This window comes from Pogoniulus pusillus, chromosome 10, assembly GCF_015220805.1.
Source record: "Pogoniulus pusillus isolate bPogPus1 chromosome 10, bPogPus1.pri, whole genome shotgun sequence".
In the NCBI taxonomy this organism is placed as follows: Eukaryota; Metazoa; Chordata; class Aves; order Piciformes; family Lybiidae; genus Pogoniulus; species Pogoniulus pusillus.
In genome coordinates, this window is record NC_087273.1 from 34,165,173 (window position 1) to 34,193,068 (window position 27,896).

The 27,896-nt window shown below is 48.7% G+C and overlaps 1 protein-coding gene and 1 long non-coding RNA gene across 10 annotated transcripts in view; both read left to right on the forward strand.

Moving 5' to 3' along the window:
- The first annotated feature begins 14,431 nt into the window (after positions 1-14,431).
- Positions 14,432-20,881, forward strand: LOC135178862 (uncharacterized). Its single transcript, XR_010303764.1, has 3 exons — positions 14,432-14,584; positions 15,530-15,658; positions 20,779-20,881. It is a non-coding gene; the product is annotated as an uncharacterized LOC135178862 (long non-coding RNA).
- A 2,745-nt stretch (positions 20,882-23,626) lies between these two features.
- MTCL1 (microtubule crosslinking factor 1) overlaps positions 23,627-27,896 on the forward strand; it is a 136,849-nt gene continuing 132,579 nt past the window's right edge. For all 9 annotated transcript variants that reach the window (XM_064150192.1, XM_064150195.1, XM_064150196.1 and 6 more), the window contains exon 1: positions 23,627-24,702. In XM_064150192.1, the coding sequence (XP_064006262.1) occupies positions 23,806-24,702 (897 nt within the window). In that variant the 5' untranslated portion in view covers positions 23,627-23,805. The remainder of the gene's footprint in view (positions 24,703-27,896) is intronic.

The window sequence follows — 27,896 nt, forward strand, 5'->3', positions numbered from 1 at the left end:
TTCTATGGTTTTGATAGTGTTTGAGTTTCTGGTGTGATGGGAGGGCCACTGTGATGGTTTGGGTGTTCCCTGCCCCCGCACACACTTTGGAAACCACCCAGGCTAGACTCAGCCAGCTCTGGAAATAGGAATGCAGCTTTTATTTACAGCTGGCACAATATACAGGCAGATATTTACAGTAGATACAGTTAGAGACAGAAATAGACAAAGTAAAAGGTAATACAGAAACACAGCAGCCCTCCCAGAAACCTGAGTCCCCAGGAGGGGCTCTCAACTTTCCCCCTACCCCTCTCAACCTTGCCCCAGCCCCAAGCAAGAATAGAGGTTAGGCCAGGGGGTTAGGAAGCAAAGTGGATTAGTCCAAAATGAAGGGTGAGGTTAGAGAGTAAGATGCAGCTCAGCCAGCAGCCCAAGTGTGAGTGATGATCTATGTTTTTATTTCTTGTTCCCATACATCTCAGCAAGCCTATGAGGGAAGCAGACATCAGCCTTGTTTTCCTTTCACAGCCTGTAATCTCGTCCTTCTCACCAAAACTTTCTAGCCTGCTTCAAACTAGCACAGCCACTAAAAGTTTAGATGATACAGTCAGTTGATAAACTGAGTTCTGCTGATAAACTCCCTTCCAACCTCAACCATTCTGCCAGTGATTCTATGATCTGCAGCATCCCAAATGCCATTTTGGTGTGTGCTTTGCCTGTTTTTAAGGTTATCCATTTAAAAAAACCCATTAAAACTCCAGTAACAAGAGGTATTATTTGAATTCATATGGATTCCAGACTATTTCATGCCTGGTGGCTGCAAAAGTCCATATGTCACATTAAGAAAGCAAGACCATTCTGTTCTAGTGGGAGGTGTCCCTGCCTATGGCAGGGGGTTGGAACTAGATGATCTTTGAGGTCCTTTCTCAACCCAAACCATTCCATGATACTGTGAATGAGGGACCTAAAATTAAACACAGTCTTTGAGGTATAGCCTCCCCAGTGCTGAGTAGAGGGGGATGATTGCTGCCCTGGTCCCACTGGTCACACTGTTGCTGATACAGGCCAGGATGCTGTTGGTCTTCTTAGTTTGCATAATACCTTTTCATCAGTTAATCAGTAATTTGTCCAGAGAAGGGCTTTTTCTTCCATCTTATGGCATCTTACTATCTTTAAGAGTCTCTGATGAGGGATGTGGTTGAATGGCTTCTAAAAACCACAGAGTCCCTGCATGGTGGGAGTTGGAAAGAGTCTCAGGAAATCCTCTAGTCCAACCCCCCATGCTAAAGCAGAGTCACCCACAGCAGGTTGCACAGGATCATGTCCAGGTGGGCCACCTACACTTAGGTCAAGCTGAAAAAAGCCTGGAAAAGCTCTGTCCACAAGCCTGGGAAAGCATGCCCTTGTTTTTCAGTGGGAAGAAGAAAGCCTGAAAGAGTTTTGAATGAAAAGTGCTCTTCAAACTGCTTCTCATTTTGCTGACTCCATTCTCTGTAACATCTTGATCTCTCTTGTTGTACCTAGGGTGAGGGTTGCTGGGCTGTGTATAAAATGCCAGCTAACATCTTGAATTACAAAAGGCAGAGAGGAAAACAAGATCTGATTATGAGCTGAAACCACCCACTCAGAAGATGCTTTCCAGTGCAGTAGTAGAAACTGTGCATTGTTATCTGTAACTGTTAGCCTCAGCTAATGGAATATTGGATCTGTAACATATTAGATGCCCAGAAAGGATGTAGAGTCCTCTCTGGAGAGATTCCAAACCTGCCTGGACATTGCCTTCTTGGGCAACCTGTTGTGGGTGACTCTGCTTTAGCTGGGGGATTGGACTAGATGATCTCTAGAGTACCCTTCTTACCCTCTCACCATGCTGGGAGTGTGTGATTCTGTAACCACAGTGGATTATCTTCCTAGCAGCAGCTAGCACAGGCTGGCATTTGTGTGCTCCCCTTATTCAATTCAATTCCTGCCTGTTCACAGGGCAGTAATTGCAGTCTCAGGAAGCTCAGGTTAATGAGGAAATTGAGCTTTATATCTTTCTGGGTCATAAGATACTGATATGGTAAATGTGTTTGGGTAAGAGAAATTCAAATCATGGCAGGTTGTGCTAGGCTGTGATAGCACTCAGAGAGGATGTTTAGATGTCTTCTGATATTGAAGATGTCATTGAGAAGGGAACACAAGGGAGGGTAGAAGAGAGCTATCCTCACCAGTTCAGCTTCTCTTTTCTGGACTGCAATTAGGTCAGTGAGAAAAAGGGAATCTGGGGCTTTCTGCAATAAAGTCAATCTTTGCCATGCATTATGCATCTAAGTGAGACTCCTATCAGAGTTTGAGAGACAAAGGCTTAAAGCAGGATTTTGTCAGGTTGTCAGGCAGGATTTGCCCTTGGTGAAGCTGTGCTGGTTGTAGCCAATCACCTCTTCACTATTCTTCTGTTTCAGTAGTGCCTCCAGGAGGATCTGCTCCATGATCTTACTGGGCACAGAGGTGAGAGTGACTGGCCTGGAGTTCCCTGGCTCCTCCTTCCCACCCTTTTAGAAAATGGGGGTTATGTTTCCCTTTTCCCAGTCAGTGAGGACTGCACCAGACTGCCAGGACTATTGGAATAGAATAGAGAAGGGTTTAGCAACCTCATCTGCCAGTTCCCTCAGCATTCGTGGATGTATCCCATCGGGTCCCATGGACTTGAACACTTTCAGGTTCTTCAGGTGATCACGAACCTGATCTTCACTTATGATGGGCAGCTCTTCCTTCCAGTCCCTGCCATTATCTTCCATGGCTCCAGGGGTGTGGCTGGAGGCCTTTGCAGTGAGGACTGAGGTAAGGAAGTCATGGAGAACCTCAGCCTTTTCCATGTCACTCGTGACCATTTCAGCTGTTTCTTTTCTGAGGAGGCTCACACCTTCCCTAGGCTTCTTTTTACCACTGATATACCTGTAGAAATTCTTGGTGTTCCCTTTGATTTTCCTGGCCAGATTCAATTCAAACACTGTCTTGGCTTTCCTAACCAGTTCTCTAGCTGCTGGGGCAGCTTCCTTATATACCCCCATCAGTTAAAAGGAATACAGAAATTCCAAACCCCTCCTGAACATCAGAAACTGTCCAGGAGGGCTCTGAGCCAACTCCCCTCCTTTTCCCACCCCCTCCCTTATATCAGAAGGCTTACATGCAGGGGTAAGATAAGGAGGAGATTAATTCAGGTTACACAGGCTCAGGCAGAGATAGTTAATGCAGCAGCAGCCAGAGACACCGACTTTGTTTATGTGTCTTGGTTTTATATCTGTCAGCAGAACCTATGAGTGATATAGACACCACTATTATTTTATTCTCACAACCAATTACCTAATTTCTCTCATTAAAATACTCCAGATAGCCTCAAACCAGCACAATCCACTGCTCTGTATCACTCAGTATTATATGAGGCTGCTGAATGAACTGGGGTTGCTCAGCTTGGAGAAAAAGAGGCCCAGGGGGGACCTCCTTGCTCTCTACAAATTCCCTGAAAGGAGAGTTTCAAAGGAGAGTGAGGTGAGGGTTGGTCTTTTCTCCCTAGTAACTAGGAATAGGACAAAAGGAAATGGCCTCGAGTTGTGCCAGGAGAGATTTAGGTTGAATGATAGGAAAGCTTTCTTCCCTGAAAGGATTGCAAAGCCCAGGAACAGGCTGCCCAAGGCAGTGGTGGAGTCACCATCCTTGGAGGTGTTGAAAAACTGTGTAGTCCTGGCACTCTGAGCCATGGTTTAGCAGACCTGGTAGTGTTAGGTTGGCAGTTCAGCTCAGTCTTAGAGGTCTTTTCCAGCCTTAATGATCCCATGAATACTTGATCTTAGAGGTCTTTTCTAACCTTAATGATCCCATGAATAAAGGAGAGAAGCTGAAATAAATGTCCTTCTGGTAGCATATGGCCAGACAAGGCTGCTCTCTCTCTAATAATTTTCTAATAGCACTAATATTTCCATCAGCAGGATGGATGTTTCTGAGGGAATGGCTCTAGGTCTGCTTGCAGATGTGACACAGCACAGCCAAAGACTGTCAGGAGTGTAGGTTACACACCCAAAATTCAGTTCCAAACAATGTTGGAGTTCTGAGACCTCTCAATGCAAATCAAACCTCTGGATGGTGCAGGATTAGTCACTGACAAAATCCAACTGGAGGGGGATTGTTTCCTCCCACCGAAACTGTGGGCGGAGATCTGGGTTCACATCCTTACTTGTTAACTCTTCCCTGTTCCTGGCCAGGGAATCTCTGGGATTGTGATCCCCAGCCTGTTTAAGTAACCCTTTAATAAGGGTTCTGGTTTCCTTGTTAGAGGCACAGATTTCAGAGCTGAGGTTCTGGTGTCTCCATAACTCTTTCCTAGGCTCTACATGATTATATTAGCTCATGGTTCTAGCCCTGAAGAGAGTGTAATTTCATCCTCACATTTCAAAAGGTTAATGTCTTCTCATTAGCAATAAAGGGTCACATCCTGTGGCTAAAAAAAGGATATAAACAGTATCTTACATCTGAATTTCCAACCCATGTGAGCAGTGGAAAAATGAAGAGGAGTGGGAAGGAGTCATCACATCATATACTTATCTAAATCTGGATGCTTACATTAGATTCCTCCACCAAGTAGAGGCAGGAGGAGTCATCTCTCTCACTGCTAGGGAAGCCAAGAGATAGTAGGCTCATCATTTATTTACCAAAATATTTGCTTGTGTCTGATTATATATCAAGCACCACATAAAGCTGCTGTGAGTATCTCACCTTCTTCCCAGCCTCTCGATTTCTTAGGCTGCTGAACTTGGAGTACACCACAATGCCTTCTCTTGAGCCCTAGGCCAACAGGAATCAACAAAGAAGCTTGAAGGAGGCAGGGAAGGAAAATTTTTCAGGAGTGCCAGAGGTTCTCTATGAAGCCCTCTGCCTTCCCAAGGGGCAGAGAAGGGGGAGAGGCTGATGGGCTGGGAAAGAAACTAAACCAGCTGGGATGGAAAGGAAAACAATCAAATGAAACAGACACAGAGATACAAACCCAACATGGAACCCAACCCCTGATGGCAATGACATCACTACTGTCACCACTGATGCTGGGAGCAGGCATTAGGGAAGTCCCAAACTGGACTCAGCAGCAGATAGGAACTGGATTTAGGAGCCAGATTCAGGAACACATGGATCAAAGTCAGAACAGAGTCTTTCTCAGACACCAACCAGTGAAGAAAAGGTTTGAAGCCTGCTGATCCCTCCACTTTATCCTGGAGATGATATCCATGGGATACAATCCGTTGTTGGTCAGTTGAAGGTCACCTGTCCTGTCTGCTTCTCCCTGCAGATGCCTCCTCTGACTTCCTGTCCCCCAGGGTGGGACAGAAGATGTGGCAGAGGCCTTGGTCTGCCCAGAAGCAAGTCTAAGCCAGAGCCTTTCTGCAGCCCAACCCTTGGCAGTAACTCTCCCCATCGGTGCTCTCACTGCTGGGAGCAGCCCCTGCCTGTGCAAACCTGCCCTGGACTTCACGAAGTGCCCTCACTGAGCAGAGACTGAGACGGGAGGTCAAATCCCTGTCCTGAACTGGTTCTGCACTCGCTTAAACCAGGATCATTTGGAGCAAAACTCTCGGCCAACACGAACTGTGAGAGCTTAACGAGTCACACTGGCCATGCACTTCAGTATTTGAGCTGGGGGACTGAAGAAGGTCATGCTTTGAAGACCTAACTGGAAACAATCTAATCATGATTGGAGTAATGACATAATTGTAGGAAGCAAAGGCGAGACTCCAGCAGGGTCACGTAGGCAGCAGCTACCACGGGAAGGGCCAGCAGACCCACAGCCCTCGCAAGCAGATGCTGCCTGGGGGGCTGGAAGGTCCCCACTGCTGTAACAGCCTCTCTGCCACCGGCAGCAGCAGCAGCAGCAGCAGCAGCAGCAGCAGCAGCAGCGACCTTTAATCTGAGTGCAGGTAGATGAAAGGTGCCGCAGGTTGGCCTCGCCGCGCCGCAATGGCAGCTCTGATTACAGCGCAGCTCTCTCAGGAACAGCAGCTCTGGAGAGGCCAGGCCAGGGTGTGGTGGTGAGAATTACAGGCTTTCCTGACAGCACCGAGGCAAACAAAAACACCGACCAACTGGAAACCTCATCGCTTCTTCTCTTTCAGTCCTGATGGCCAGCTCCATCCCAACGACCTGCCCGGAGCCATCGCAGCCGAACCCACAACAAAGGATGCACCGCGGGGATCGGCTGCAGACGGCAGAAACCTTCCCAGAGGAGAAAAGAGGTGAGGAATGTACAACTGGTTTTGTGGCTTCTCCTTCGGCAAATGGCTGGCTTGCAGAAACGCTAATTAAGCTTCTGTCTTTAAAACGTGCTTTTTGTTTGCTCCCTAAGGTTTAAAACCGGTGGAAATAGTTCAGCGATCGCCGAGGCTCTCATTTGTTGCAAATTGGAGTGTGATGTTGGCTTGGCAGGGTAATGATGTCTCCTTTTCTTCTTGCCCTTGCACCAGGGCACTGTTCCCCAGCAGCCACAGCCCAGAGAGACAAACCATCTCCTTGATGGTCACATCACTCAATTCAAGAAAGATGTTGAGGTGCTGGAACATGTCCAGAGAAGGGCAACAAAGCTGGTGAGGGGCCTGGAGCACAAATCCTATGAGGAGAGGCTGAGGGAGATGGGGGTGTTTAGCCTGGAGAAGAGGAGGCTCAGGGGTGATCTTATTACTGTCTACAACTACCTGAAGGGGCATTGCAGCCAGGTGGGGGGTGGCCTCTTCTCCCAGGCAACCAACAACAGAACAAGGGGACACAGTCTCAAGTTGTGCCAGGGGAGGTATAGGCTGGATGTTAGGAGGGAATTCTTCACAGAGAGAGTGATTGGCATTGGAATGGGCTGCCCAGGGAGGTGGTGGAGTCACCGTCCCTGGAGGTGTTGAAGCAAAGCCTGGCTGAGGCACTTAGTGCCATGGTCTAGTTGACTGGCTAGGGCTGGGTGCTAGGTTGGACTGGATGATCTTGGAGGTCTCTTCCAACCTGGTTGATTCTATGATTCTGTGATCTTGTCCCGTGTAGATTCAGGTAGCCTTTGGAGCCCTTCAATCAGGTTACCTACAGGCCTGCATCTGCCATCTTCCCTCACCTTCACAGCCTTGGGAAGGTGGGAAGGAATTCACCTTTGGGAGTGTTTTTGAGAAGAGCTTAACTTTACTTGCTGTGAACTGAATGGGGCTCGGGGGCTCTGGGTAGGGAAGATGTTTATAGAGTCCTTCACTGCATGTGGGCAGTGCTGTCCTCTGAGTCAGGAATATCTCTGCCATGAGAAAACATAGCATACCCCAAAAAGGGCCACACAGATGCTGAGAGGACTGGAGCATCTCTCTGAGGAGGAAAGGCTGGGGGCTGTTTAGCCTGGAAAAGAAAAGAATGAGAGAGGATCTTCTCAGTGCTTCTCAATATCTGAAGGGTGAAGGTCATGAGGATGGGGCTGGGCTCTTCTCAGTAGTGTCCACTGATAGAGCAAAGGGAAATGAGTACATGGCAGGTTTCACTTGAGCTCAAGGAGAAAATTCTTTCTTCCCCACCTCCAGAGGCATTTAAGAATGGTGTAGATGTAATGCTTAGGGATATGGTTTAGGCAAGGACTTACAAGTTGTTCAACTAATGATTGGATTCAATGATCTTAAGTATCTTTTCCAATCTAGGGGACTGTGTGATTCTTTGAGGGTGAAGAGATCTGCAGCAGGCTGCCCAGAGAGGCTGTGGAATCTCCTTCTCTAGACAGATCCCAAACCCACCCAGACATTGTGATCCTGGGCAACCTGCTGTGGGTGACCCTGTTTTAGCAAGGCTTTTGGGCTAAATGATCTCCAGAGCTCCCTTCCAATCTCCATGATTCTATGGAAAGAAAACATCTTGTCTGTCTCATTCACAGATATCACTTCTTTAGCATTGTCCTACACAGTTTATTGGATAAATGGCAAAAAAGGACCATCAGTTGTTTCCACTGGAGTACGTGGATAATGTGATTTACTCCTGTACAGTCATTGGGCATGTATGTGGTTAAATAGTCCCTAATTCAGAAGCATCTCACCTGCTTTTGCTATGAAAGCCATCAGACCATAGCTATGTGCTGAGTTTAGGGCAGTTTCAGCTCTTCCACAGAACTTAAGCCATGGCCATAGCAGATCCTGGGCTGCATCAGGAGAAGTGTAGCCAGCAGGTCAAGAGAGGTGATTCTCCCCCTCTACTATGCTCTGCTGAGACCCCACCTGGAGTACTGCATCCAGATCTGGAGCCCTCATTACAAGAAGGATGTGGATGTGCTGGAGTGTGTCCAGGGAAGGGCCACGAGGATGCTCAGAGGGCTGCAGCAGCTCTGCTATGAGGACAGACTGAAAGAGTTGGGGCTGTTCAGTGTGGAGAGGAGAAGACTTCGAGGTGGCCTTATTGTGGCCTCCTAGTATCTGAAGGGGGCCTACAGAAAAGCTGGGGAGGGACTTTTTAGGCTCTTAGGGAGTGGCAGGACTAGGGGGAAGGGAGCAAAGCTGGAAGTGGGGAGATTAAGACTGGAGGTGAGGAGGAAGTTGTTCAGCATAAGAGTGGTGACAGCCTGGAATGGGTTGCCCAGGGAGGTAGTTGAGGCCTCATCACTGGAGGTGTTTAAGGCCAGGCTGGATGAGGCTGTGGCCAGCCTGATCTAGAGTAGGGTGTCCCTGCCCATGGCAGGGGGTTGGAACTAGATCATCCTTGTGGTCCCTTCCAACCCTGACTGATTCTATGATTCTAAGCTGTGACTGGGTAGATTTAGACTAGATATTAGGAAAGGTTTTCTCAAAGCAAGAGTGGTCAGGCATTGGAATGTGCTTCTCAGGGAGGTTCTGAAGTCCCCAACCCTGGATGTGTTTAAAAGCTGTTTGGATGTGGTGCTTTGGGATATGGTTTAGGGTGCACCTTGTAGAGTAGGTATATTGGTTGGACTTGGTGATCCTTAGGGGCTTTTCCAACTAGATGATCCTTGTGGTACCCTCCAACTCTGGCTGATTCTGTGATTCTGTATATTCCAGTTATCTTAGTCTTCAGGCTTTAGAATCTCAATGGGAGTAATGAAGAGAGAGCAGTCTGATTAGCTGGTGGAGCTGACTAAAAGGCACCTTCATTACAAAGGAGCTTGAAAAAAAAAAGAATACAAGAATGAAACTATCCCAAATGGTTTAAAGGTAAAATACTAATAATGGTATCAAACAGCATAACAAAGCAAATGTCTGCATTTCCCTGGAATGAATATTTAATGGATGCCACAACGATGTACATGGCTTTATGCTCTTCTGCTTTAATGATCTTTACCACAGCTTGAAGTCCTTTTGTCTTGTCCCTTTCCACTGCCATCAGCTGGAAGAGACAGAGATGAAAACAAGGGTAATTTCCCCACGGTGGTTGCTTGGCACTATTTCTGCTCTGCTCAGCCACGAGCTGAAGTTTAAAGGATGAAGTGCTGTCACTCAACCCACTTCTTCCCTCCACCCCTTCTCACCAGGGTTAACCACACTCCTCAGTCACCAAGGAAACGTGTGGCTCCTTTGCCCATCTCACTGCCACCTTCCAACCTCATGTGGAGAACGTCACCGTAATCTCATTAGGAGGGTGAATTTGCCATTGAAGCTTGAATTCCCACAACAGGAGGGGAGTGGACTAATGCAATTAAGCAAATTAGTGTTTTGAGCCATTGCATGATGTCTGGCTAATGCCATGAGCAAAAGGCTAGGTAGTGTTCTTCCTCTGGTAAAAACACTGATCAGCAAAACAATATCCTGTGTTGTGTGCAGGGAAATGCTGTAGCCCTCTCTCATCTGTAAGAGCCTATAAAGCATAGAATCACAATCTGGTTTGGGTTGGAAGAGACCTTAAATATCATCTGGTTCCACTTCCATGCCATGGGCAGAGACATCTACCATGGAAAGATAATTGTTTGCTTGACCCAAAAACCTGAATTTCATAGAATCATAGCATGACCCAGGTTGGAAGAAACCTCCAAGCTCATCCAGTCCAACCTAGCACCCGGCCCCATCCAATCAACCAGACCATGGCACTAAGTGCCTCATCCAGGCTTTCCCCCTTTTCTTTTTCCCTGTCCTGGTGATTCTGATTGGTTTTTAGCTGTGTAACATTAAATGCTTCTAGAAGTAGAGAAGCTCAAACCAGCACATTTTGGGTCACTTCTCTCCTAGGGTGTGTAACAGTGGTTCCCAGATCGCAACAAAACTGCTCTTGGCTTCAAATCCTGTTTTGATCTTTCTTAAGTGCCACAAATAACCATTTTGCCAATTTTTCTGGCATATTCAGTAATCCTCTGGAAATGTGGATTATTAAATGCCTGAGGCAGAGCTTTTCTGCCTTTTGTTGCAAGGTTTCGAGGCTAATCCAGGTCCCTCCTCTCTCACCCTGCCAAGAAAACAAAGCTGCAAGAGCGGACTGTAGCATGAATTGGAAAGCATCAATCTTTGAATTGATTCCTGGCACATGAGTTTTGAAGGCAGCCTCTCCCTGGGGAAGAAGGAGAGAAGCAGCACTCCCCTCCTGTGGATAATTCTGCTGTCTCCATCACACCCTTTCTTCCTGGGGCGGTGGAAGATGGAACAGCGTGGTGAGGATCCAGCAGCCTCATACGCATATCGATTACTACAGAGGTTATGCTGCTGTCTGCAATTTCCAATGGGAAAGGCAGGGATAGCAAGAAAGGAATAACAAGTAAGTAGGAATAGAAAGAAAGGGTAGGTTCAGTCAGGGACTTCCCCAGTGCCTGCCCCCAGCATCAGTGGTGACAATGGTGACAGCATTGCCATCAGGGCTTAGGTTGGATATTGGTTTGTATCTATTTGCTCCTGGTTCACTAGATTGCTCTTATCTCCATCCCAGCTGGTTTAGTTTCTTTCCCAGCCATCAGTCTCTCTTTATTCTCTTTATTTTCTTCCCTTTGGAAAAGGAGAGGGGTTCATAGAGAGCCTCTGACAGTCATTTGACAGACAACCCAACCCTAACCATTGACAGAAACGTTAGCAGTAGCTTAGTGTCAAGTAACAAAGCTGGTGAGAGGCCTGGAACACAGGCCTATGAGGACAGCTTGAGAGACCTGGGGTTGTTTAGCCTGGAGAAGAGGAGGCTCAGGGGTGACTTCATTGCTGTCTACAACTACCTGAAGGGACATTGTAGCCAGGTGGGGTTGGTCTCTTCTGCCAGGCAACCAGCAATAGAACAAGGGGACACAGTTTCAAGTTGTGCCAGGGGAGGTCTAGGCTGGATGTTAGGAGGAAGTTGTTGGCAGAGAGAGTGATTGGCATTGGAATGGGCTGCCCAGGGAGGAGGTGGAGTCACCATCCCTGGAGGTGCTCAACAAAAGCCTGGATGAAGCACTTAGTGCCATGATCTAGTTGATTGGACAGGGTTGGGTGCTAGATTGGAGTCGATGAGCTTGGAGGTCTTTTCCAACCTGGTTGATTCTATGATTCTATGACAAGAGGAAACACCCTCAAGTTGTGCAGACAGAAGTTTGAGTTGGACATGAGGAACAATTTTTCTTCCTGAAAGGGTTATCCAGTCCTGGATCAGGCTACCCAAGACAGTGGTGGAGTGATTTGAAAGCCATGTGGATGTGGTGCTGAGGAACATGGTTTAGAGGTGGATTTGGCAGTGCAAAGTTTTTGGTTTGACTTGATGATCTTAGAGGGTTTTTTGCAACCTAAACAATTTTGTAATTCCAGTCCTGTGAATAGAAAGCAAGCTGGGGGAAAAACATTTGCAAATGCACATAGCACTGACAAGGGGATAAGTTTTAAACTACAGAAGGGTGGATTTAGACTGAACATTAGGAGAAAGTTCTTTTCTATGAGGGTGGTGCAACACTGGAACAGGTTCCCCAGAGAGCTGGTAGTTGCCCCATCACTGGAGACATTCAAAAGTGGGAGCTCTGAACAACCTGATCTAGTTGAAGATGTCCCTGCTCACTGGGCTTGCTGACCTTTAGAGGTCCCTTCCTACTCAATGCATTTTATTATTCCACAAAGTGTGTTTTAGTAGAAGTTACTGTGCTGCTACTCATCTACTCCTGAATAAATCCCTGTCTGCCAATGGGCACTAGAGTCAGGCAATGTGAGAACGTGACTTATTACTAAATAAGGGCACTGGTTATGCTGTTTGCTTTATATAATCCATGATCTCCATCCTAAGCTACTTACAAAACAGATATTATGTAGGCAGCCTCCATGGTCCCAAAGGATAGTGGCATCTTAGCATTTTTTTTGCCTGAAGACACGAGTGCCTTCAACAGAGTCAGTGCTGACAACATCTGTCCCAAGCTTGAAGACAGGCTCAATGGTTTGAAGAGTGTCACAGAGCTGTGTTCCAGTGGTCACAGACTGTAGCTCAGATGAGTCAGTGGTCTGAAGCATGTTACAGAGCTGTGTTCCAGTGGTCACAGACTGTAGCTCAGATGAGCCAGTGGTCTGAAGCATGTTACAGAGCTGTGTTCCAGTGGTCACAGACTGTAGCTCAGATGAGCCAGTGGTCTGAAGCATGTTACAGAGCTGTGTTCCAGTGGTCACAGACTGTAGCTCAGATGAGCCAGTGGTCTGAAGCATGTTACAAAGCTGTGTTCCAGTGGTCACAGACTGTAGCTCAGATGAGTCAGTGGTCTGAAGCATGTTACAAAGCTGTGTTCCAGTGGTCACAGATTCTGAGCAGAGCTGGTACCAGAGAGAAACCAAAACGTGCTGAAAGAGAAAGCAAGGGGCAAAGTGAGCTCTGTGCTGTGATGACAACAGCCATACAATTTGGATTAAAGTATTTCAGTATTTATGGCATCAGATTAGATAAGGATGAAGGAAAAAAAAAAGAGGGGAATTAATGTTTTCAAATATCATCCCCCCCCTCATCCCAATACCATTACAGGGTAGAACCAAGGGATTATTTTTTTCCCTATGTAAGTTCTTACATAACATGGCCCTGAAGTAGTCATGCTTTGCCTGTTTGGGTTGCTGGTCTTTTTTTTCCCCCTTTTACGAGGTTTGGATTTAAATGTATCCTTAATCCTGCATATCCTGCTTGGAAAAGCTTAGATCTGTTATGTACTGTGTAGTGTCCCATGGAAGGTTTGGCCTGTGGAAGAGAGGTTGGACTAGATGGTCTTTAAGATCTATGACTATGATTTTAGTCCTTAACCTTAGCCATGATATTTTTATTTGGATCCTATTCTTCACTTAATACAAGTGTGAACACTAATTGAGACAAAGAAAACCCAGCAAAAATAGCAACATTTATTTGTTATCACTCACTGCAGTAGCAACACAGATTTGTGGCCCATCAAGAGAGACCAGGATAAGCTTGAAAAGTGGATCTGTCTGAACCTCAGGGGGTACAAACAGGCCAAGGTCCTCTTTCTGGGTTGGGGCAATTACTGGAGTCAATGAAGAGATGGAGAGCAGCCCTGTGGATAAGGCTTTAGGGGTGCTGGTGGCTTAAAAAGCTGGGCATGTGCTAACAGTCCAGAAGCCAACTGTGTCCTGGGCTGCACCCAAAGCAGTGCAGGCAGAGGTAGAGGAAGGGGATCCTGCTTCTTTACTCTGCCCTGGTTGAGACCCCAGCTACAGTGCTGGGTCCAGCTTTGGAGTCCTCAGCACTAGAGAGAGATGCACCTGTTGCAGTGGGGCCAGAAGAGGCCACAATGATGATGGGAGGGCTGGAACCACACTGCTGTGAGGACAGGCTAAGAGTTGTGGTTGTTCATTCTGGAGAAGAGAAGGCTTCTGGGAGACCTTCTGGAGGCCTTTTGGTATGTAAAGAGGCCTAGAAGTAAGCTGGGAACAGACTTTTTAGCAGGACCTGATGTGACAGGACAAAGAGTGATGATTTTAGACTAAAAGAGAGGAGATTTGGGCCAGATAGAAGAAAGAAATCTTTTACCATGAGGGTGGTGAAACACTGACCCAGGTGGCCCATAGATGTGGTAGATGCTCCATTCTGGGTCAGATTGGACAGGACTCCAAGGAACCTGCTCTAATTGCAGATGTCCCTGCTGACTGCAAGGGATTTTGGACTAGAAGATCTTTAAAGGTTCCTTCCAACCTGACCCATTATATGATTCTATCATTGTGCACATGTGGGAAAGGGAAGCTTTTTCTTCAGCTATACTTAAAAGCATTTATTTCAATTCACAGACTAAAGTCAATTATTTATTCACTGAAAGAGCAGGGAAGCCTGAACATACCATACCATAAATACTAATTTTAGTGGCTCCTGTTCTGTTGTACCTATGTTGTGTGCCCAACTCCCCCCACAATCAACAGCCCATCTTCCAAACATCCTGGTGTGTGGAAATCAATCTTTCTTGCTCATACTTCTCCTTGTGTCAAGGTAATTCATTCCTGATCATCAACTTCTGCTTCTTCCAGGACTGCATTTTTGTAGTTACTTAATAATGACGAGAGAAAGCTGCAAGTTCCTTAAAAATCACTGCTTTGTCAGCTGCTTGTGGAGCCTTCTCAGCTGCAGGAGATAACTGTGGGCTTGCCTCAAAGTTGCTGCATAATCGAGAGCTTGACTGTTGCACCGGGATACAAGGACGTGCCCCAAATTTGGATGGGTGAGTTGGAGAGGGAGTTCCATGTGGAAGCAGGGGCAGGGAAGCAGGCTTCAGTAATCAGCTTTCCTGAGCTCTAACAGACCAGCAGATGCACCGAGGACAAAGCAAGTCCTAAAGCAGCATGGGCAGAGTATTTGTAAGAAGTAATTGTCTGGGATTTTCAGAGGCGGAGGGGAAAAAAAAGGCATAGGGAGCAGCTGTCTCAAAAACCAGGCTTAAATCAAAACCAGCTACAGCTTTGAAGTGAGCTGGCACTAAAGCCAGAGGTCCTAAAGGTTTAGCATCGACTGGAGGTAGATTAATTGAAGTTACTGAAAAGAGACAAAATAAAGAATACAGCATGTCTGCCCAAGGCATCTTAGGAGGAATTGAAGTGGGAATGAAAGAGAAATTTGGGATTTAGCTTCTGCTGGGAACAGCCTCTTTAATCATGGTTAGAAAAGAAATAGTTGAAGAGGTGCTGAAAAGAAATAGTTGAAGAGGTGCTGAGGCCAGGAGGAAATAATAGAGTGGGAATGAAGCACTGTGGAAAAATACTGACTCCCTAATTGCTGAATTTGGCACTGATGTATCTGGGAAGTTAATCCTGTTGAAGGTTTGCTGTACCTGGGATATTGGTTAGCTACCAGAGGTACATGTGTGTGCAAAGTCTGACTCTTTTCTGCAGCTTTCTCCAGCCAACTGTACCATTAGAAATGGATAATTTATACTCTTACAAGACCGATGTTTTGCTCAGTGTAAGGTGACACTTTCCTTGCAGAATATCCAAAGTGCCAGCCAACAGGCATCTTATTAGTCTGCTTCTCTGGCTTTTAAAATGTCTTTCATAAGCCTGGGACTTATTTCTGATGTTGAGGTAATATCAAGCTGCATCTTACAGTGAGTATACCCAGGAATATGTATCAATCTCAACAACCAGAAACTGTGCAAAGCATCTGTCTTCAGCAGGTGACAAGTGTATGACCAGATCAAATGCACCAGCGACAAGTTTGGAGGTGATACCAAGCTGAGTGGTGTGGTTGATAAGTCTGCAGCACAGGATGCCATCCAGAGGGACCTGGACAGGCTGGAAAGGTAGGCTCATGAGTTTTGCCATGGCAAAGTGCAAGGTCCTGCACACAGGTTGGGGCAATCCTCGATATCAACGTGGGCTGGAGTATGATGAGATTCAGAGTGGCCCCTGGGGGTACTGGTGGACGAGAAGCTGGATGTGAGCCAGTGACATGCACTTGCAGCCCAGAAGGCATCCTGGGCTGCACTAAAAGCAGCGTGGCCAGCAGATTGAGAGCTGACTGCCACTCCGCTCTGCTCTGGTGAGACCTCACCTGGAGTACTGCGTCCAGCCAGCTCTGGGGCCCCCAGCACACAAAAGGACACGGACCTGAGGGAGTGAGTTCAGAGGAGGGCCACAAAGATGATCGGAGGGCTGGAGCACCTCTGCTGCGAGAACAAGCTGAGGGATTTGGGGCTCCCGGGAGACCTTATTGTGGCCTTTCAGTACTTAAAGGAGCTGATAAGAAAGATGAGGACAATCTTTCAGCAGGGCCCGTTGTGACTGGACAAGGCATGGTGATTTGAAACTAAAAGAGGAAGACTTAGGCTAGAGAGAAGGAGGAAATATTTTACCATGAGGGTGGTGAGACTCTGGCCCAAGTTGCCCAGATATGCTTCATTCTTGCAAACATTCCAGGTCAGGTGTTTTGGGGCTCAGAGCAACCTGATCTAGTTTCAGATGTCCCTGCTAACAGCAGGGGGCTGGACTAGATGACCCTTCAGGGTCCCTCCCGACCCAAACCATTCTGTGACTCTGTGACAGCAGCTCCAGCAGAGAGCTGGGACATTTAACAGCTGTGTGCTGTACGAGCGTGGAGGAGGCAGTCACGGTGTAGACAAAACTCCTGGGTCCAGGAATAAAGCTTTAAAAAGGATCCCTGGGGCTTTGAATCCCCCAAGGTGAGATAGCACTTGAGGGAAGAGACTGTGAAAGTTGATAAGGTTTGTCAACTTGAAAAGGTGTCCCTGTTTGTGCCCCGTTGCTGCTGTTAATGTGTTACTGGGATACCTGCTGGCCCTGACTGGGAGTCCTCTGGGGTGGTGTAATCACAGAGCACAGCACGACAATGTAGAGATCACACCTCAGGATGTGCAACAGATAAAGGGGGCAAGAATCACAGAGTAGTAGAATTGCTTTGGTTAGAAAAGACCTTTAAGATCATTGAGTCCAACTTTGATCTAACTCTACCAAATCTGGTACTAAACCATGTCCCTCAGCACCACTTCTCTACCATGTTCAAACACCTTCAGGGATGAGGATTCAACCACCTCCCTGGGGAGGCTGTTCCAGCATTTGAGAACCATTTCAAGTGAAGAAATTTCTTCTAATATCCAACCTAAACCTCACCTGGTGCAACTTGAGGCCCTTTCCTCTTGGCCTGTCTCTTGTTAGACATCAATCCTCATCACAGTCCATCATCCTTTCAGGGAGTTGTACAGAGCAAGAAGGTCTCCCCTCAGCCTTCATTTCTCCAACAACCCCAGTTCCCTCAGCCACTCCCCATAAGACCTATTCTCTAGACCCTTCCCTGGACCTGCTCCAGCACCTCAATGTCCTTCTGGGAGTGGGGGCCCCAACGCTGAACCCAGTATTCAAGGTGTGGCCTCCCCAGTGCTGAGTACAGGGAGATGATCACTGCCCTGGTCCTGCTGGCCACACTATTGCTGATCCAGCTCAGGATGCTGTTGCCCTTTTGGCCACCCCAGCACACACTGGCTTATCTTCAGCTGGCTGTCAACCAACACTTCCAGGTCTTTCTCTGCAAAGCAGATTTCCAGCCACCCTTCCTCAAGCCTTCAGCACTCATGGGGTTGTTGTGACCCAAATTCAGGACTTGACCTTGTTGAATCTCATACAGTTTGACCTTATCCCATTGATCCAGCCTGGCCATGTCCCTCAGCAGAGCCTCTCTACCCTCATAAACATCAACACTTACTCCCAGCTTAGTGTCATCTGCAAACTTAGTAAGGGTGCCTCAATCCCCTTGTCCAGATCATTGATATTAAAGAGATCTGGCCCCAGTACTGAGCCCCGAGGAGCACCACTTGTGGCTGGTTTTGAAAGACTCAACCAGATACATACTGGTTTATCCTTACACATGGCCTGTATCAATGCACTTGTGTCTTCATTTGCTATTTTAGCTCTGCAACCATCAGTGCTCCCTCAGATCTCTGATCCTGCCCATTACAAGTTGGCTGCTCTTAATGGTGTTAACTGGAGCAGATCTCAGATAGGGATTTGAAACGGGAGAAAATAACAGCTTAGGCTTAGGCTACTGTAAGCTGGGCTGGCTTGGGGACAAATTCACACTTAGGCTGAGCCTTTTCTCTAAGTAATTGTAAACTCTCTCATGCTTCAGCCCCAAAAGAGAATTTTGGCAGCCCTGCCCTGCCAGAGACTGTGCCTTACACCATGTAAGATGCACGATAGATAATCTAAGTCATTGGGCTTAGCATCTACTTTCCCTAATCGTTTGTGCAAATACAGCTTAGTTATCAAATGTCTGCATTAATCACACAAAGGATACCAGCACTGCCAAAATAAATGGGTTGTCAAAGGGTTATATGGCTGATTATTTGTATTATTCAACCAACACCCAGCCCTCCCATTATGTTAAGAGCTGCACAAGCCTGTTCAGAAACTGCTCCAGCACCAGGGAGGTGCAGGAGTAATTTATGCTAGGGGAAAACAATTGGACATTACAAGCAAATAAAGAAAGAAAGGGGAGAGGAGAATGAAGGTGGGTGTGACAGGCTGTGGCAGCTTATTCCTGTGAGAACCATCAGGAGGGAGTTTTAAGAGGAGGAAAAAATGGTTTGATATAAATAAATGAGAAACATGATAGCAGTGATGCTGGCTGGGCATTTGCCTAGCCCAAAGGAGATTTCTGTGGCATGTGCTTAGCTGGCATATTAGGGTGGGTCTTACTCTCATTTCGTCTTAGGCTCTTAGTCTCATTCACACCATACCTATTCGCACCACGCTCAGAGGGGCTCTCCAAATGGCATTGTGGAGGATGGAGAAGGAGCACAGCCAAAAGACTACAGCTGGTGCCACACCGCACCCATCTGCCAGCTGCACCCAGGCAGGCACGTGCCTGGTCGGGGTTACTGGGGCTGCATTTCTTTGTCATTAAGCACTTCGTGCTGCCAGCACAACGTAAAGGGCTCTCCGTGTGGCTGAGCATAGAATCATAGAATCAACCAGGTTGGAAGAGACCTCCAAGATCATCCAGTCCAACCTAGCACCCAGCCCTATCCAGTCAACTAGACCATGGCACTAAGTGCCTCATCCAGGCTTTTCTTGAAGACCCCCAGGGACAGTGCCTCCACCACCTCCCTGGGCAGCCCATTCCAATGGGAAATCACTCTCTCTGTGAAGAACTTCTTCCTAATATCCAGCCTATACCTACCCTGGCACAACTTGAGACTGTGTCCCCTTGTTCTATTGCTGGTTGTCATCCATCTCATCAGCCTAACCTGCCTTGCTGCTGCGTGTTTTCACATCCACAGTGTGAGCGTGGATGTCAGTAAATCACTTTTATTAAGGTGCCTGCTTCAACTGCTGCTGCCTCTGAATGCAATGCATAGCAAACTTCACCTTATGTGAGGTTCAGGGAGATTTAAATTAGGTATCAGGAAAAAAATTACTTACTGAAAGAGCATTGGAAGAGGCTGCTCAGGGAGGTGGTGGAGTCTCCATCCCTGGAGGTGTTCAAAAACTGTGCAGACATGGCACTTTAGAACACCTTGAGTACTGTCTGTGTCCAGTTTTGGGCCCCTTAATTTAAGAAAGAAGTTGAGGTGTTTGAACATGTCCAGAGAAGGGCACCAAGGTTGCTAAGAGGGCTGGAGCACAGCTCTGTGAGGAAAGGCTGAGGGAGCTGGGGGTGTTGAGCTTGGAGAGGAGGAGGCTCAGGGGTGACCTCATTGCTGTCTACAACTACCTGAAGAGAGGCTGTAGCCAGATGGGGGTTGGCTTCTTCTGCCAGGCACCCAGCTACAGAACAAGGGGACACAGTCTTGAGCTGCACCAGGGCAGGTTTAGGCTGGATGTTAGGAAGAAGTTCTTCACAGCAAGAGTGATTGGCATTGGAATGGGCTGTCCGGGGAGGCGGTGGAGTCCCCATCCCTGGAGGTGTTTAAAAGGAGGCTGGATGAGGCACTTAGTGCCATGCTTTGGTTAATTAGAAGAGTTAGGTGATAGGTTGGACTCAATCCTATAGGTCTTTTCCAACCTGGTTAATTCTGTGACTCTGTGGTTTAATGCACATGGTGGTGCTGGGTTGATGGTTGGACTTGATGATCTTAGAGGTCTCTTTGCCCTTGACCTGCCCTAGATAAATAGAGCTTCAAAATAATTAAAGGCTCATGATGTGGCAGTGACCTCAGAAAAGAAAGGGGATCACAGCGAAGATACCTGGGACATGTCCTTGTGTTCTGTGCATCTTCCTCTTGAAACACAGAATCCTTAAGGGGCAAGTTGAGTTTTGGTCCTCTTTAGGAGCTTGTGGTCAGTGGCACACAGCAGTAGAAGAAGACATCATAAAAGTAAAGCATTTAGGAACAAAACATGTAGTAAAAAAAAAAAAAAAGAAACAAAAACCAAGCCAGAAAACCAAACCCAAACCCCCCCAAAATGACCACACCATAAAACAGAATAAATACAAGCAGTTGTGTATTTGCAGTGTAAAATTTACAAGGTACCCGCAGGAAACTGGACTCTGTCAGGCACCCAAGTGTCTCAGATTAATTCTCCCAGACAATTCCCAGCCTTTTGTGAACGTGCTCCTGTTTTCCACCTCCCTAATTCCTTTCCCCTCCAGTGCAAAGAAGCCTGGCACTGTCTCTCTGCTATTGTTTGTAGAAAAGTGGCTTATCTTGGGCCATGCTTTTTCCTTTCAGTTTCCTTTTGAATGGAACCGTTCTGTTCGTGGGACAAAGTCAAAACAGGGTGCTCATAAATTACTGCAGAGCAGTTCCCCTTTCATCGCAGGCATAAAACCTAGCAAGTGAAGATGGAATTCCCATCAGCTCTTGGAAGTGCTAATCAAAGCCACAGGAGGAACAAAACAGCCTTGTTGGTATCTCCCACCTGAGGCAATGTTGTTAATGTTTCCATAACAATTACTCGTTCTCAGGATGAAATACAGCGAGGGACACCTCTCTTACTCTCCAGACTTCTGGAAAAGGAGGCTTGCTTGAACTAGCCAGCGGCATATTGCTAAAGGAAGCACCAACTGAGAGCACAGTGAGGTAGGAAATCCTGATAATGACAGAATAACAGGTTGATAGGGCTTGGAAGGGAGATCGTCTAGTCTAACACCCCTGCTAAAGCAGGTTGCACAGGATTGCGTCCAGGTAGGTTTGAAATCTCTCCAGAGAAAGAGACTCCATGACTGCTCTGGGCAGCCTGCTCCAATGCTCCAGCATCCTTCACAGGAAAGATTTTCCCAATGTTCAGGTAGAACCACCTGGGTTCCTACATGTGCCTATTGCTCCTTGTGGGCATCACTGAAGAGTCTGGCCCTGTGTTCTTGACCTCCAACTTACTGATAAGCATTGAGAGGATTCTCTCAGTCTTCTCCAGGCTAAACAGTCCCAGATCTCTCAGCCTTTCCTCCTCACACACATGTCCAGTCCCCTCAGCATCTTCTGCTGGACTGTCTCCAGTAATTCCTTGTCCCTCTTGAACTGGGGAGCCCAGAACTGGACCCAGGACTCACTAAAGCTTAGCAGAGGGAAGAGAACCTCCCTTGGCCTGTTGGTCACACTCTTTTCAAGGAAGAGAACTTCCCTTCACCTGTTGGTCACACTCTTTTCAAGGAAGAGAACTTCCCTTCACCTGTTGGTCACATTCTTTTCAAGCACCCCAGGAGACTATTTGCCTTTGAGTCCACAAAAGCAGGTTGCTCACTCGTGGTGAACTTGTCCATCAGCACTCCTGTGACTGTACAATCTAGCTCAGGTCACAGAGGAACACATTCTCCAGAGAAGGAGACTCCACAACCTCTCTGGAGAGCTTCTTCCAGTGCTCTGTGACTCTTATAAAGAAGTTCCTCCTTGTGTTGAGGTGGAACCTCCTGTGCTGCAGCTTACATCCATTGCTCCTTGTCCTACTCCAGGGAGCAAGTGAGCAGAGCCCTCAGATATTTATAGACATTTATTAAACCCCCTCTCAGTCTTCTCTTCTCCAGACTAAACAGCCCCAGGTCTCTCAGCCTCTCATAAGGCAATGTTTCAGTCCCCTAATCATCCTTGTAGCCATCTGTTGGATTCTCTCGAGCAAATCCCCATCTCTCTTAAACTAGGGAGTCCAAAACTGAACACAGTACTCAAGATGGGCACTCACCAGGGCAGAGCACAGGTGGAGAAGAACCTCCCTTAATCTGCTGGACGCAGTCCAGCACCCCAGGTGCCTGGTGCCCTCAAGCTCCAGCACTTTTTGCCTTTACCTTGTGCCCAGATGGTGCTGCCCACCCCCCATTAAAAAACCCAAGCCTGGAACTACCCTCCACATGGAGATGACATGAGACTCCCAAGGATTTCATGAGCTTTACCACCCTGGTGTGTCCAAGGTGCCTGGTAGAGGAGCCAGAAATATCCTGGTTGCTGCTCTCCTCTCTACCCATTAGGCTGTGCCTCTTTCCCACGCTTCAACCTCTCCTCTCCTGTCATTCACTCTCCGGCTGCTTCTCAAACGGCAAGGGCTGTAATTCCATACTCCCCTTAGCTCCCAAAGGATGGATCCGTGCCTCTTGGAGTTCAGCCACAGCCAAGAACTTGCTGATTCCCTCACCCCCGCTGCCTCTGTGTCTGCTCTGAGCAAAGAGATAAACGCGGTGGCTCATTGCTTTTGTGCTGCCGGTCCCTGGAGAGAGGATTTTCGTGAAGCCTGAGCTCAGAAATAAAAAGGAAACAACAAAACAGGGGCAATGCTCCACAGCACACAGCCGGGAATCGAATATTTCTCCCCAGAATGAGACTTTCTGGTGGCTGTGTCCACCTCTGGAGTCTTCAGCGCAGGAGAGACATGAACTTGTTCGAGTGGGTCCAAAGAAGACCATGAAGATGATCAGAGCACCTCGGCTGTGAGAACAAGCTGGAAGAGTCGGGGGTGCTTAGCCTGGAGAAGAGAAGGTGCTGGGGAGACCTTAGAGCTGCCTCCCAATATTCGAACGAGGCTACAGGAAACCTGGAGCGGGACTTTTCTCAAAGACATGTAGTGACAGGGTGCAGGGTAATGGCTTCAAACTGGAAGAAACTGGATTGAGATTAGACATTAGAAAGAAATTCTCCCCTATGTGGGTGGTGAAGCACTGGGACAGGTTGCCAGAGAAGTTGTGGAGGCTTCAAGCCTTGAAGTGTTCAAAGAGAGGTGGGATGGAGCCCTGAGCCGCCTGCTTTAGTTGGAGGTGTCCCTGCCCATGGCAAAGAGGTTGAAACTAGATAATCTTTGGGGTCTCTTCCAACCCAAGCCAGTCTGAGATGCTGTGATTGTGTGAAGCAGCTGGCAGAGCCGCCCTTGGAATAAAGCGCATGGGGAAAGTAGTTCGCAGGGAGCGGAGCCGGCGGAGCCTGGCTGCTTGTCAGAGGGGGCGGATCCTGCGCACGGGCGGGCACCGGAGCGGCCCCGGCAGCCGCGGGGCTATTTCAGGAGCCGGTCGGAGGCGGCGGCCGGCGCTAGAGGGGCAGCAGCAGCCATGGGTTAGCGGTGTTGGGGGGCAGAGCAGAGAGGAGTGGGGGTTGCAGGGCGGTCTTTGCCTGAGGTTGAGGGAGTAGAAAGGAGGGTTTTATTTTGGGCTGCATCACAACTTGAGCTGCATCAAGCTGAGGCAGGCGGAGAGGGGAGCGGGAGGAGAGGGAGAAAAGGGAGGAGGAGGAGAAGGAGGTGGAGGCTGCCACCGGGGGATTTGGGCTCGTTTTCCTGAAACAAATCAGTGTTCGAGAGAGAGCAGCGAGGAGGAGGAGGAGAAGAAGGAGGAGGAGGAGGAGGTGGTGGTGTGGGGGCAAGAAGAGGGGGCTCGAGAAAGAAAAGTGTGAGGGCTGTGTCTGGGGGAAGCAGAAGTGATGAGAGAGCGAACGGGGAGGCTGGAGGAGGCTGCCCGTCCTGCTGCTGCAGCACCCCCGCGGCCACCGCTGCTGCCCCGCCGCCCCCCGCCCGCTCCATGGAGGCTCTGAACGGACCTGGACACAACCCCGGTCCCGGCCCGGGACCCGGCGATGCTCTACGACATCCTTCTTCTCCTTCGCCCGGCCACCACCATCCGCACGCCGAGAAGAAGCGGCTGCACCGCGCCCCTTCGCCCGCCAGACCCTTCCTCAAGGACCTCCACACCCGCTCCGCCGCCGCCACCGCCGCCAAGCCGCCGCCCGCACCCCCTAAATCCCCCGGCCTTTCCAGCCGGCCTCCTCCGTCTCCGCACCCGGGAGCCCACCCGCCGGCCGCGGGGCTCCTGGCAGCACCGGGCCGCCTCTCCCGCCGCCCCACCGCCCCGGGGGGCAAGGCCGCCGCCGCCGCCGCCGGCACCGCCGCGGGCAGGGCGGGTGCAAAGGCCTCCCCGTGCGCTAAGCGGGCGGCCCGCGGTCCGGAGCTGGGCCCCGGTGGTCGCGGTGGCGGGAGGCAGCCCGGTAGCGAAGGGGCCCCGCCGCCCGGTAAGGGTAAGAAGGGGAAGCGGGTCTCGGCGGCAGCGGGCAGCGGCCATGCGGCGGCGGCTCTGGCCCGCGTCGGCCACACGGACAGCAGCTCCGACCTGTCTGACTGCCCCTCCGAGCCGCTTTCCGACGAGCAGCGCCTGGCCCCGGCAGCCAGCAGCGACGCCGAGTCCGCTACCGGCTCCAGCGACCGTGAACGGGAGGCTCTCGCCGCACAACCCGCTTCCGAGCTAACCCGCACTGGCACCGGGCGTGGAGCTCCGCCGCTTCCCGGGCCGCGGGGGGATCCGCTGCCCGTGGCTCCGAGTGGGGGAAGAGCATCGAGCCGCGGGGAACCGGCACCGGCGGCGGCCCCGGAGGAGCTGCAGCGGGAGGTGGAGGAGCTGCGCTCGGAGAACGAGTACCTCAAGGTGAGCATCGCCCGTGAAGAGCGGCCTTGGCCCAGGGAAGGGAAGGGGGGAGGCAGCGGGAGCGGCACTCTCCTCTCCTGCCCGGCACTGTAGGGTCTGTGCTGGAGGTGGGACAGTCCCGCGATGAATCCCCTCCCTCGGGAAAAAATGCCCAATTGCACCCCGGATGGGTCAGGAAGAGGCCAGCCGTGCCCCGCCGCAAAGAGCAAGTACCCAGTTTCACCCCAAAACGGGACGGGGAGAGGCCAGCAGCGCTCCCCGGCAAAGCGGGGCTGGGGCACGGCTTAAAGGCAGATCAGGGATTTAAGCTTGAAGTCACCGCTCCCTGTGATCAGGTTTGTGGATGAACCTAAGCCTGGTGCAGCGTGTACGGTGACAACGTGATGTTTGCTTGGTGTGGTGGTAGCTCAGCAAACCCCAACTCTTGCTAAAGCTCCTGGCTAGCAAGACCTTGCTTTCCAGGAACTGTTTTCCTCGGTATCCCCTTTGAAGTGAAGGCAAAAAAAGCTGTTTCCCTCGTTTGATGTGGAAAGGATAAGAGTGAGACGTTGTCCGGTTGTTGTTACTTCATGGCTGGAAAGAAAGCCGCTGGTGGTGAGATACCAACAGAGTAACGGGAGTGACGATTTAAGAGTGTGGTGCGTGGTTGTGCAGGTAAAAAAAGTATGTTCATCCTCAGAGAGGGAGGGAGGTGGAAGAGCTAAATCCAGGCATGCTCTGAGCTGAGTTGACCTGCAGGAACCTTTGCTTGGACTTGCACTTACAATCTGATCTTTTTTGGCACAGCAAAGAGGCTGTAAAGATCTATAAATAAGAGAAACTGAGGTAATGGTGTAACTGCAGCTACTGTCCCGGTTGACTCTGTTGCTGGGTGAGGACAGTTTTGTTCCCTGATTGTGGAAACATCCTGTTGTCAAGCACAATAACGAGGATGGAAATCCGTGGGAGTTTTGCTCTGATGAGGACTGGAGCTGGATATATAACCTTGGGAGAGAAGCGTAGTGAAGATCCTGACTAGGCTTGTTGTAAGGAGTTCTGGCTAAAGGACAAGTAAGGATGTTGAGCACAGCAAAAGGTTAACTGCAAGGCTCTTAGCTGGGTCTGGTGCTGCTTAATGAACTGCAAAAAGGGATGAGCAATGATACAGCAAAAAATTCAGGTGACATTAAGGGTTGTGGTGGTTTGGGTTTTTTTTATCTTAAGTCATGCCTAGCAAAGCCCAGACAGAACTTAATCATGTCCTTAACAGACCTAAGGAATGAAAAATGAAGGCAGAGGATGGGAAATAAATCTCGAGTGTTGAAAAGCTGAAGCATTTCAGGAGAGGGGAAGGATGGAGTGTGGACTTTTCTAGGGTTTAAATGTGTTGTGCTCACTCAGGTGCATCATGAGAGATGGAGCAATGAAAATCTTTGCTCAGCCTAAAACTGCAGGCAGAAATGATTTCATGTTCCAGTATTTTATAGATCTGTAGCTTTTACACAGACCAGTGGGTGTACCTGAAGTCCTGTGGGCACTGCTGACTGTCTAGAAAAGGGCAATAGAGAACCAGACCAGTAAAAGTTATTGGCACACAGCAAAGCTTTTGTAGTGCTCGTTGGATGGAGGATTTGAGAGTGCCGAAGTGAGATGTAATGTTCTATAAAACGATGAGAGAACCTTTCTCAGAAGTTTCTGTTCAACTCTGCAGCCTAGAAACAAGAGGAGGTGTAATGAAAGTAGAACTGATAAGGGAATTGCTTTAGGAGTCAGTGAATTGGCATCCATATCGGAAGTAACAGAGGTCAAAAGCCCAGGAGCGTCTCCTTGCATTAAGATTTGCAGAGTTGTAATCCTTAAACTTCAACCCATTATGAAGAACATGCTGAACCTTCTTGAAAGTGTTTTCCAACTGTAGGAAACTGAAAAATAGTTTGTCTCAATTATCCAGGACTGTCCAATGTTAGAGTGCCCCACCTGATCACAGGACCTAGTTGGCATTGGCAAGTTCTAGATAAAGAACTTTCTTTTGCATCACTTCAGACTTCTCACTCTTCTTATGTCATTTCAAACTTCTCATCTCAACAGTGTCTTCAGAGCTTCCTCTTTGATACCTTCATCTACAGCAGTTATGTCCCAAGCCTTTTTTGATTTGGATGAGGATTTTTTCAGGCTGCATTCCTGAGGCCAGTAGGATAATAGAGCCTTGGAGCCCTGTGGCCATGTCCTGGTGCCTGGAAAGCCATGAGCTCACATTGTCACCTATTCTGACCTTCTCTCCTTGTGCATAAAGTCTTAGCAGTTCTGGTGCTTTCTCAAAATGATTTGAAACAGCTCATTGGAAGCAGAGCTGTCAGGCCAAATCTCAAACTTCATTTTCCTTTCTTGGGGAGGTTTATAACACTCTTCTGCAAATTAAAACCACAGTGTCACCCGAGTTGTTGACTTATGGATTTGTTCCTCCTGTTATTCCGCAGAAGCTCAGCATGGTGGGGGTTGGAAGGGACCTCTGGGGATGATCTAGTCCAACCCCCTTGCTAACAGGCTGGCCTACAACATGATTTTCTTGGTTGGGGTTGGAATAAGCTGCATTTCTCCTTTAACTGGAGGGGGCTAAGGGCCAACAGGGAAGCTGTCAGCTGTATATAGACGAATGATGAGATAAATCCCAGCAGAAACTGTTAATTTCCTGAGCATGGCCATATGCCCAATTTCATAGTTTTCACTCCGTTTTTCCCTCCCTGCAGCTGGAGTGCAACAGAAAATGTGCATCATTTTAAAGCCTGCTTCAGGGATATTTATTGTTCACACAGGAAGATCTCTGGAATAAACTCCCAAGGGAGGTGGTGGATTCCCCTGCATTAGGCAGTTTCAAGGCCCAGCTTGACAGTGCTGAGCCATCTCATTTAAACTGTATTCTGAAAGGTTGGACTGGATGATCCTTGAGGTCCCTTCCAACCTGGTGTTCTGTGAATCTTTCATGAATGTTTCACGTGTCTGGGACATAGATTATAAACCTCACTTGCTACAAGATCTTCTCACTTGCTCCCTGTGATAGGACAAGGAGCAATGAATTTAAGTTGCAGCACAAGACTTTCCACCTCAACACAACAGAGAACTTTACTGTAAGGGTCACAGACTACTGGAACAGGGCCTCTAAAGAGGCTGTGGAGTCTCCTCTGGAGACTTTCAAGGCCTGTCTGGATGTGTTCCTC